General features: G+C 40.3%; 1 protein-coding gene across 7 annotated transcripts in view; it reads left to right on the top strand.

The window, feature by feature from the left end:
* Positions 1-5,944, top strand: part of vps33b (VPS33B late endosome and lysosome associated) — a 32,658-nt gene extending 26,714 nt beyond the window's left edge. For 5 of the 7 annotated variants that reach the window (XM_043680468.1, XM_043680464.1, XM_043680467.1 and 2 more), the window contains 4 exons: positions 40-141; positions 740-815; positions 2,505-2,621; positions 3,986-5,944. In XM_043680468.1, coding sequence (XP_043536403.1) covers positions 40-141; positions 740-815; positions 2,505-2,621; positions 3,986-4,059 — 369 coding nt within the window. In that variant the 3' untranslated portion in view covers positions 4,060-5,944. The remainder of the gene's footprint in view (positions 1-39; positions 142-739; positions 816-2,504; positions 2,622-3,985) is intronic. The other 2 variants (XR_006309817.1, XM_043680466.1) reach the window with 2 other exon arrangements.
* The last annotated feature ends 6,212 nt before the right edge of the window (positions 5,945-12,156 follow it).

Below are 12,156 nucleotides of genomic sequence, written 5' to 3'. Positions count from 1 at the left end.
CTCATGCTGTTGAATTCAGCATTTTCTGTCCCTTTCCAGATACCCCGCACTGAAGAAGAGTATGATTTGAAGGTTCCACGGGATATGGCCTATGTATTCAGTGGTGCATACATTCCATTGAGCTGCAAGATTATAGAACAGGTGAGTTATGTGCACTCTAATACATGACACAGAAATGTTAACAACTACACAGGAGAGAGAATAAACTCACTTGTCTTGTACTTGAGTGAGACTACAATGAAAAATAATCTATTTAACTAAATTTAAATGAAGCTGGGTATTTAAGCAATTTATTTGATTGTTGTTAAATAAGTTGATTTAGTGGGGTGTAAATATATTTTCTGAACATTGATTATAACAGCAAGCACAAGTTGTAAATAAAGAACTTAGTCGTGAGTGTACTTTTTGTATGTGTCTATGACCATCCTATTGCTAAATTACTTTGTAATACATTGTTGCAATATCATCCTCAGCTTCAGAATCAAGTGCTTTCAACTTGTGTGTTGGTGCACACTGTCAGAGGCATTGCCTTCAACCAGCATACCCTTCAACATGCTTTATCTCTCCCATCTTTTCCTCTGATGTCTAGTCACTTCCTTTACTTCTGACCAACATGTTGTTTCTATTTTATGCTGATCCTTGGAGTATTTTGCTGTGATGCAGGTGCTATATAAATGCATGTCATGCTGTTTTTCTCTCTGCCCCATGTTGTGTATGACAGCTCTTTATATTGCATCAGGTGCTAGAGCGTGACAGCTGGGCAGGAATGGAGGAGGTGTCACGATTACTAAACAACAATGAATTTATCACTATAGGTAAGACTATGAATGGTTCAGATTTGATGGCATGCTGTGCTCTCTCCAAAGTTCCATTAGCAATTGCATTGTCTTTTGTTCCTCCACCTTGTGGTCTCAGCCCTCTTCTGAAGATGCTGAGGGTTGCTGGACAGATTATTTTCTTTTTATCCATTTGTGAGATGTGGGCATTGCTGGTTGGATCAACGTTTATCACCTTTCCCAAACTGACCTGGAGAGGTTGGTGACAAGCTGCCCACTCGAACTGGTGCACTCTGTGTAGGAAGACCCACAGTGCCTTAACAGAGAAAGTTCCAGAATTTTGATCCAGTAACAGTGAAGGAGCAAAGATAGATTTCCAAGTCAGGATGATGTGTGGCTTAAAGGGGTACTTGCAAGTGTCGGTGTCTTATGGACATTGACAGCCTTGTAACAGCTTGCTGAAGCTTTGTGTATGGGGATACCACGGGGACCGGATATCTGAGTATAGACTTGCATTTCCTCAACAGGAGAGTAACCTGTGATGATTTCCCAATCGAGGCTTGTACATAAATAATTAGTCATCATCTTTTTGTTCTTTCATAGGATGTTGGTGTCTGTTTCCCACTGCTAATTGCCATTGAACTGAGTGGCTTTCCAGGAGTAAATCAACTTGTTTTGGGTCTAGAGCCACTTAGAGGGAAAAGATGACAGATTTCCTTCCCCAAAAGGAAGTTAGTTAAGTGGATGGATTTTTACAACAATTAAGATAGTTGATTTGGTCATCCCTACTGAGATTAGTTTTATATTCAAGATTTTTAAAAATTAATTGAAGTTAAGTTCCACCAGCTGCTGTGGTGGGAATTAAAGCCATGTTGCCAGACCATTAACGCAGGCCTCTATCATTAGTCCATTGACAGTGGAATGGGCAGACAGCTGGCAGATGAAATTCAATGCAAAGAAATGGGAGGTGATTCATTTTAGTCAGGGGAACATGAGTAGATAACATAAAGGGTACTACTCTAATGGGGGTGTGGGTGTACATGCCAATAAAGGTGGCCAGACAGGTGGAAAGGGCAGTTATAAAATATATAGTATTCTCAGCTTTACTATTAGCAACATAGAAATTTCAATTGTGAAGATAGATTGGAGAAGTTAGGATTGTTTTCATTGGAGCAGAAAAGACTGAGATCAGGTCTGATAGAAGTATTCAAACACAGGACAGGACAATATAGTTAGGGAGAAACTTCCCACATGCAAACGGATCAAGAATGAGAGGGCAGCGATTTTAAATAAGTTGCAAAAGAAGCAAAATCAGTTTTAGAAAAAGCTTTTATCATGCAGTGAGTGATTAGTGTCTGGAGTACACTGGCTGAAAGTGTGGTTAATCAACGATTCCTTATTACCACCGTTTTCTCCCCTAGTGTAAATTACTGATAGAACTGTAAGGCATCAGATGCAGCGTCAGTTTCCAAATCAGCTGAGATTACCATGAAGCTTCCACCTTCTCAAGCTTACTCCTCATCTGAGATCTGTTGACCCTCAGGTTAAACAAAAACAGTCCTCTTTAATGAGAGGGCTGCTCTATTTTCCTCTGGGAACATGGCAACTTTATCTTTTACATTGAGAGATGGAAGGATTTGGAGGCAACATATACTTTGTAAGAAGTGTTGTGATATAATCCCAAGTATTGATAATGTATTTAAAGTGCTGTTCTTGGTTTTTTAATAGAAAGATCCATGGACGCAGGGTATTCTTGCAATGCGCAACGAGTCATTCTTGTGGTGTTTCTTGGAGGCTGCACTTTTTCAGAAATTGCAGCGCTAAGGTTCCTGGGTAAAGAGAAAGGTAACACTAATTATCTGATATCATGAATTATTCCTGCACTTCTTCCAGTGACATTATTGTATGATTGTTCTCATGAAGCTGCATTTTAAATTTTAATACAAAAGCAAAATGCTGCAGGCTCTGAAGCTCAGATTAAAAAAAACAAAATGCTGGTAATATAGAAAGGAGCAGAATTCTGATGAAGCATCACTAATAGAAACATGCTGCATCACGAGCTCATTATTTCCAATATTTTTTGCTTTTATTTTAAAAATGTATTTGAAATATTGAACTTCTGTAATGGAGAAATGACAGCCTTGTCAATCCAAAGGGAATATACTTAGTGCCAGGATTGTCAGCAAGACCAAGAACTGACCTCTCCTGTTGGTTCATTGCACGATAAGAGCCAGAAACCTCTGGATTCAGTCTCTAGGCTGCACAGAATGAATTCATTTCAGCATGAAGAGGGATGTAATTGGCCATTTCCAGTGGCAGAGGCTTGGTTACCAGCAGGGCACAGATTATAGATAATTGCCAAAAGAGCTACAGACAGCATGAGGAAGTTTTATTTACATGTTGAGTTCTGTAGGGTTAAAGCAGATTCAGTAAGACTGAAAAGTGAATAAGATAATTAGATTAGATTAGATTCCCTACAGTGTGGAAACAGGCTCTTCGGCCCAACAAGTCCACACCGACCCTCCGAAGAGCAACCCACCCAGACCCATTCCCCTACGTTTACCCCTGACTGATCCACCTAACACTATGGGCAATTTAGCATGGCCAATTCACCTAACCTGCACATCTTTGGACTGTGGGAGGAAACCAGGGCACCCAGAGGAAACCCACGCAGACACGGGGAGAATGTGCAAACTCCAAAATGTTATATATCAATAAGAAAATTGATGGAAAGAAAAGATGCAGGAATTTGGGGAAAAAGTGGGATTAATGGGTAGCACTACAAAAGATCTAGAACAGACACAGTGTACCAAATGATCACTGTTCCTGGAACTGAAATAAAGTATGCCATGCTCCAACTCCTGAGGTGATGTTCAGCATCTCCCACTGGAAGATGTGCTGTGCATATTGGGTGTGGGTGAGTGCTATGTCTTCATGCATGAGAGAGGTGTGTGAGGGAAGGGCCATCTTACCTCTTATTTCCCTTGATGTCACAGCAGATAGCCTGTTAATGCTCACACTCATGTAACACATTTCAGACTGCTACAGCCAGTTGGCATTTTTAAAGTTTAGGCTTCGATCAGACCTGAATCGAGGCTTCAGAAGAGGAGCTGGAGAGCAAAATTGCATTTTGCTCAGTCACTTGTCAAGGGGTAGATAATATTTGACTCCAGCCAAACCTATTCTTTCTCTCTTTCTTTTCCCCACAGGATTCAAGTTTGTTTTTGTTACCACAGCAATCACAAACAGTTTTCGGATGCTGGAATCTCTGTTAGAATCATAAAAATGGAGCAGTGTCGTCAATATTAGAACTACAGAGCGATGAAACAAAATTAAACCTAACAGTAGACCCAAGAGAGGAATTTGCATTAATCTCACTGTAAATTAACTGACTGAAGTCTAATGGTGAAACACAGGAATCATCAACATCGAACAAAACCATGGCCACATTCTGAGATTTAAACCTTTTCCTGTGCTCAAAGTTTTTTGAGGTACTTAGCCTATAAAATGGCTATACACAAAATATGATTTGTGAACTGGGTCTGTCGAAATCAATCTCATGATTGCTCGGGCAAAGGAACTTGACTGTGGGGATAACTTTGATTTGGGGAAGGTCAGAATGGGTTCTAGCTTAAGAGGAAGAAGTAAAGAATGTTTAACACATTTGCCTGGGCAAGAGTTGAATTCACGTTGCATTGCATCAGTTTTGAGTTTGGAGATTAGAGGGGAAGAACTTGGTTTTATGCAACGCCTTTCATGTACCTGAAGCTTTTATTTTTACAGCTAATCACCTACTTTCAAAGTCTAATTACTTGCTGCTGAGAGGATATGGCAGTTAGTTTGTGTAGTAAGCTCCCACAAACAGCAACAAGATCATACCAAAATAATCTGACCTGGTATTGGGAATTCTGCATTAGATTCACTTCTCCCCATGACTAGCCCTCAGACAGCCAAGAACGTAAACCTTGTTCGTTAGTCTCCCATTCAGACCCAACCAGTTTGAGTGAAATATATTTGGAAAACCAGAATTAGATTTCTTAAGGAATTGTTAAATATTAAAATTGAGAGTCTTGACAGAAACAGAAGCTGTATTAATAAAAGTAGCAATGTCCAGCAGCTGCATCTGAAGAACAAATAAAAATTCATGTTTTGCATTGGGTGTCTGACAAAGGATTGGAAATGGAACATTCAGCATTTTCTTTTGAAATTGGATATGAGATTTGAAACTTCTTTATTGTGAGGAAATGTTTCTGCACAAGAGCAAAACTATGGTTCTGTGAATTGTGGAGAGTTAATTTTAATTCATTTTTATGATATGCCAAAAATGCATGATCTGTCGGGCTGGAACTATTCTGCCCTGAAAACACATGGAACCTCTGTAAATACCTGTGATTTGTGTTTGAAGGAACGCATTTAATTCAAAGACTCTAAAGTTTAAAATGTTCAACTAAAGTATATTTTAGATCTTGAACTTTATCCTCTACTGTCTCAAAAGCACTAATTCCTGGATTTTGACCTCTGGTTCCTCGATAAGTTGATATGGGGGCCTGTTAATGGCAAACATCAAGTATGATAATTTGAGGGGTGTAAGTGAAAAGAATTTAGCAAAGCCTGATAAACACCTGTCTGCACTCATTTTACATAGGATTGGTGAGACATAGTAGCAGACAGCCTGACTTTTTTCCTTTCCTGTGTCCTAGGGTGTTTGACATCAATGGGAATCTCCTCAGATAATGTCCTGACTTTGACCAGGTTACTCAGGGCAGTTTGAACATGAAAACTGGCTGATTGTGTTACAGAAAACCACAAAGGGAGAGGTTGTTTGTTCCATTTCACTGGTACTCTTCAACTGAAGCACTTCCCTTTTAATTTAATTTTCCTGCCCCTTGTACAGTATATATTTTTACATTCCTCTGTTTACAAGTTCTGTGTAATTTACTTTAATGTGGTATAATTGTAGGTACTTTAGTAACTAATGTCTGAAAGCCTTTTTGAGTTGGACTGTTGCAGTTCCTGGCAAAATCTTCAAGTATGTAACATTTATTACTAGTAATATTTGAAAGTTTTGGTTATTGAGGATGTGAAATTTCACCTGTACTGTGAAGATGTGCACTGTACATAATGTGTTTGTGTACATAATGTATAATAAATTTATTTTTAAAAGTGCACTTGTGCAGTTGTGATTTAACATCTGAAATTCAGGTTTTTTTAATGTCTTCAAGCTTTTTTTTTGTCTGCTCCAAAGCCATGGAGTGGAAACAGGCTGTTTGATTGCTGTGCACCTTATGTCTGATTTTACCCTCTGCCTAGTAGGTGTCATGGCTTAATGACCCATCCAAAGGACCATATATTGGAGACATGTAGGATTTGCTCAGTATGATGTGAAGCCTGGTTTCTGTGCTTAGCTTTCAAGAGTGAAACTTTGAACCATCTGACTCTGAGGCAGAAATGTCAGCACTGAGCTGATGGAGCTTAGATGTTGTCTGTCCAGACTACAACTCATGTACATTTCTATGGATGCTGGCTGCCCTCCTTCGCCCTCAAGAAAGGCCTTAGTCTTCAAATATTGGTCATAACCATTGCTATTGGTAGGCTATTCAACCACCATGATCCTTAAATCACTCAGAGCTACAAATAGCATCAGTTCTTTACAAAAAATCAAAATGTTCATGATGCATCTGTCATATTGCAGAAGACATATGAAAGATATCAATAAAGTACAACTAAACACTGGTTTTAGAGGTAAAAAGATTGAATAAAAACACTAAATCTTTCCGGCTGGTCTCGCTCGTCTGGAAATAACTTGATTCCTCTAAGATGTTAGGCCAAAGATATACCAATCTGAAGCATCTTCTATAAACAACAGTAATTGATCTCAAGTTAATCTCTGCGTAAGTTCCCAAATGCAATTTTTTTATTTTAGTCACTTGTGGGCTTACTTTTTTCTGTAAATCAACAATAGTGAGTAGAGTGGGGTTTTTTTTATTATGTTTTATTAAGCTCTGTCTCTTGATTAAATTTTAAAAATATGAAATATAGGTATTTATTTAGCCTGGAGCAGTGTCTTTTTTGGAGCAGTAAGACTGCTGTTTTCTGGGTCTGTAGATTGTTAAAGTGCAATGATGGCCTTTAATAGAGTGGTGTGCTCTTCCAGGCAGATGTGGGAGATTAGGCAGAGTTTCCATGTTACTGACTATTATGTCTACAGGAAGTGTGTTTTGTTGCAAATCCTATCGGATCGCATGGATCAGTAGGAGCGGCAGTTAGAAGCAATGCGGAATTTACAGGAGCTAGGGTGCGTAATAGATGGCAGTTGCAGGGAGGGAGATAAACCGAAGATACAGTCAGGTAGCTGGGTTACCTCCGGGAAAGGAAGGAGAGGGAGGCAGGTTGTGCAGGAGTACCTTGTGGCTATCCCTATCTCAAACGAGTATGCTGTTTTGGAAAATGTAGGGGAATATAGCACAGGCAGCCAGGTTTCTGCTACTAAGACTGTCTGTAACGAGGCATATGTCAGGTTCCAAGCGATCGACCTTGATAGGGAACTCTCTAGTCAGAGGCAGAGACAGACATTTCTGCAGCTAATAGCAAGAAATCAGAATGGGGTGTTACTGCCCTTGTGCCAGGATCAAGGATATCTTGGGGAGGGTGGAGCATATTCTAAAAGGGCAGAGGGACCAGCAGGAGATTGTTGTATACATTGGAACTAACAAAATAGGAAAAGGTTAATATTCTGAAGGGAGAGTAAAGGAAGTTAGGCAGGAATTTAAAAAGGAGGTCCTCGAGGGTAGTAATATCTGGATTAGTCCCAATGCCATGAGCTAGTGAAGGTATGAATAGGAGGATAGAACGGATGAATACATAGCCAAGGAGCTGGTACAGGGGTGAAGGGTTCACATTTTTGGATCATTGGAATCTCTTCTGGGCTTGAGGTGACCTTTATAAGAAGGACAGATTGCACCTGAATTGAAAGGGGACTAATATACTGATGGGGAGATTTGCTCGAGCTGTTCAAGAGGATTTAAACTAGTAGGTGAGTGGGGAAACTAGTAGGGATCGTTAGGAAAGAGATCAGTCTGAGACTGGTACAGTTGGGAAAGGGGACTAATATACTGACGGGGAGATTTGCTCGAGCTGTTCAAGAGGATTTAAACTAGTAGGTGAGTGGGTAGGACCCAGGGAGATCGTTAGGAAAGAGATCAGTCTGAGACTGGTACAGTTGGGAAAAGGAGTAAGTCAAACGGTCAGGATAGACAGGAACAAGCAGAGAACAAGGTAGGTCTGATAAATTAAACTGCATTTATTTCAATGCAAGAGGCCTAAGAGGTAAGGCAAATGAAGTCAGGGCATGGGACTGGGATATCATAGCAATTACACAGATGTGGCTCAGAGATGGACATGACTGGCAGCTTAATTTTCCAGGGGTATGGACACTATAGAAAAGTTGGAAAGGGGCAAGAGAGAAGCAGGAGTGGCATTTTTGATTAGGGATAACATTACGTCTTTACTTGGAGGATATTCCTGGGAACACGTCCAGGGAAGTTATTTCGGTGGAACTGAGAAATAAGAAAGGGATGATCACCTTATTGGGATTATACTATAGACCCCCAAATAATCAGGGGAAATTGAGAAACAAATCTGTAAGAATAATAGAGTGGTTATGGTAGGGGGTTTTAACTTTCCAAATGTAGACTGGGACTGCTTTGATGGAAAGGAATTTGTTAAGTGTGTACAATAATTTTTTCTGATTCAATATGTAGATATAGCTGCTACAGAAGCTGCAAAACCTGACCTACCATTGGGAAATAAGGCACAGTAGGTGACTGAGGTGTCAGTGGGTAACATCTTGGGGCCAGCGACAATAATTCTATTAGTTTTAAAATAGTGATGGTAAAGGATAGACTGGATCTAAAAGTTAAAGTTCTAAATTGATAGAAGGCTAACTTTGACAGTCTTAGGCAAGAACTTTCAAAAGTTGATTGGGAATGGATGTTCGCATGTGACGGAACAGCTGGAAAATGGGAAATCTTTAAAAATGAGATAATGAGAGTCCAGAGACAGTATGTCCCTGTTAGGGTGAAAGTGCTGGAAAAGCATAGCTGGTCAGGCAGTATCTGAGCAGCAGGAGAATCGGCGTTTCGGACATAAGCCCTTTCTGATGAAGGACTTATGCCCAAAAAGTTGATTCTCCTGCTTCTCAGATGCTGCCTGACCAGCTGTGTTTTCTCAGCACCAGTCTTCAACTCTGATTCACAGCATCTGTACTCACTTTCTCCCTGTTAGGGTGAAAGGCAAGGCTGGTAGGTGTAGGGAATGCTGGATAACTAGAGAAATAAGAATTTGGCCAAGGCAAAAAAGAGGAAGCATTTGTCAACTACAGACAGCAGAGATCAAGTGAATCCTTAAGAGTGTAAAGGCTGTACAGTATACTTGAGGGAAATCAGGAGAGCAAAAAAGGGACATGAGATAAATTGATGACACCAAAATTGGAAGTGTAGTGGACAGTGAAGGAGATTAACTCAGAGTACAACGGGATCTTGGTCAGATTGGCTGAGTGGCAGCAGATGGAGTTTAATTTAGATAATTGTGAGATGCTGCATTTTGGAAAAGCAAATCAAGAATCTGGATGGGTATATGAATAGGAAGGGTTTAGAGGGATATGCGCCAAGTGCTAGAAAATGGGACTGGGTTAGGTTAGGATATCTGGTTGGCATGGACGAGTTGGACAAAGGGTCTGTTTCTGTGCTGTACATTTCTATGACTCTATTAGCCACCCTCCAATCCTCTTGCACCTACCCATGGCTGCAGATGATACAAATATCTCTGCTCGGGACCCCGCAATTTCTTTCCTAACATCCCACAAAATTCTGGGATACACTTGACTAGGTCCTGGAGATTTATCCACCTTAATATTTTTTAAGACCTCCAGCCCTTCTTCTTCTGTAGTGTGGACTGTTTTCAAGACATTATTTCCTCAAATTCTTTAGACTCCAATTCTTTCTCCATTGTAAATGCTGACGCGAAATATTTGTTTAGTATCTCTCCCATCTCCTGTGTTCCAACATGGATGACCTCATTAACCTTTAAGGGGTCCTATTCTCTCCCTAGTTATTCTTTTACTCTTAATGTACATGTACAATTGCTTTGGATTAACCTTAACCTTATTTGGCAAAGCTCTCATATCCCCTTTTTGCCCTCCTGATTTCCCTCTTAAGAAGGCTCTTACACCTTTTAAACCCTTCAAGAGATTCACTTACAGATTCATACAGTGCAGAAAAGGCCCTTTGGCCCATCGAGTCTGCACTGACATATCTACTACAAAAGGTGTGCTAATTCGAATTTTTTTCACTTGTCCAATATTCTTGAATGTTATTATATTTGAAGGTTATAAGGTTTCCGGCCTCTACCTTCCCAGCCAGTGCATTTCGGATTCCCACCACTCGCTGAAAAATAACTTTTTTTTCCTAAATTCCCTCTGAATCTCCTGCCCCTTACCCTAAAACTGTGCCCTCTCATGATTGATCCCTCAACCAAGGGGTACAGCTACTGTCTATTCACCCAGTTAATACCCTCAAAGTTTTATACACCTCCCCCCTCAATCTTCACTGCTCTAAAGAAAGATATCAAGGGTTAAGAGAATAATGTGTTAAAATGGTACTGCGGTAGATCAACCATAAATGGGAGGAATTGAATGGCCTACTCCTATTTTCTGATGGTCCTCATTTCTTACTAAAATTAGACAGTACCTTGAACATAAAGTCTGACTCTTCCCAGCTGCACCTGTACATGGCCTTGGTAACACCACACATGGAGTATTGTGTGCAGGTTTGGTTTGCTTATCTAAAAAAACATACGCTTGCCGTACAAAGAGTTCAGAAAAGGTTCACTCAACTGATCTGTGGAATAACAGGTTTGTCATGAGAGGACAGATTGGGTTGGCTGAATCTGCATTTACTGAAGTTTGTAAGAATGAAAGGGGATCTCATTGAAACTTTAAAATCCTCTCTGGGCCAAACAGATTAGATACAGGAAGTTTCTTTCCTGATGCCTGGCGTGTCTATAATAAGGGTCATGGCCTCAAGATATGGGGGAGACAATTTTGAACTGATATGAGGAAAATCTCTTAACTTGAGGTGGTGAACCTGTGAAACTCTGCAGCACAGAAGGCTGGGCAGACTGAGTTACTGAATATGTTAACAAAATAACATTGTGCAGACCAAAGGGGGCTGGAGGGAGGAATATGGTGTTGACATAAAAGATCAATCATGATCATGTTGAATGGCATAGTAGATTTGATCGGCTGAGTGACCTATTCATAATTCTAACTTCTTTGTTTCTCACTTAAATATAAATAGAAATCAACTCTGTCACGTGCATTTCTGATTCAAGACAGGTAAGATCATTGATGAGGGAGCTAATTACTGCAGACGCTGGAATTTGTACAGAAAACAGCCAATGCTGGAGATGATGTGGAGGAGCCAGTGTTGGACTGGGGTGAACAAAGTTAAAAATCACCCCAGGATATAGTCCAACAGGTTATCTAGAAGCACTAGCTTTTTCACCGCTGCTCCTTTATCAAGTAGCTGTGGAACAGGATCATAAGACACAGAATTTATAGCAAAAGTTTACAGTGTCATGCAACTGAAATTATATTTTGAACACACCTTGATTGCTGTTAAGTCTTTCATCTTTTAGAATGGGTTGCATGTTTCGATTCATTAATATGTAAATCCCACAATTTCTTTCAAGTCACATTCTCAAGATAACTTAAGGTTTTATAAAAAAAAAAGGTTGACATCTCAGCTCAGACAATGCATTAAAGATGTGAGGTTAAAGTCTGTCTCTATCCCAATCTTGAGTCAGACTCAAGTTGGAATTTATAAATTTCGGAATTTATAAAATATTACTGGATTGACTGCCTGCTTTTTGAGCAAAATAGAATATTTCTGCAAATGTAAATTCACCCCAAAGAGTTAGGTGTGCGTATATGTGCATGACAATGTGTTTGCGTGTGTGAATATTTGATAAAGTGTGACTATAATGGAGTATAAGCTTGTGAGAGGATGAGAAAGGGTCTGCGTGAGTGTGTATATAATGTAGTGGGGTCACCTGTAGTGTGACACGAACCCAAGGTTCTGGTGAGGCCATCCTCATGAGTTCCGAATTTGGCTATCAGCCATTCTGCGTTGTTGCGTATCCCAAAGTCCACCTTGGAGGACGGTCATTGGGAGACCCGAGTGCTGGACATCCCAGCGTCGAAAGGGGCTGACTAAACTCCCGTCCCCCGAAGGAGGGACCGCGCATGCGCCCACTCGTGTGCGCCTCATGACGTAACCTGTTATAGCCAATGGGAGCTTCCAGTGGGCTGGCGGTTGGAAAA

The sequence above is a fragment of the Chiloscyllium plagiosum genome, chromosome 40 (genome assembly GCF_004010195.1).
Source record: "Chiloscyllium plagiosum isolate BGI_BamShark_2017 chromosome 40, ASM401019v2, whole genome shotgun sequence".
Taxonomy (NCBI): domain Eukaryota; kingdom Metazoa; phylum Chordata; class Chondrichthyes; order Orectolobiformes; family Hemiscylliidae; genus Chiloscyllium; species Chiloscyllium plagiosum.
Note: the sequence above shows the minus strand (reverse complement) of the source record. Positions and strands in the feature narration are given on the sequence as shown.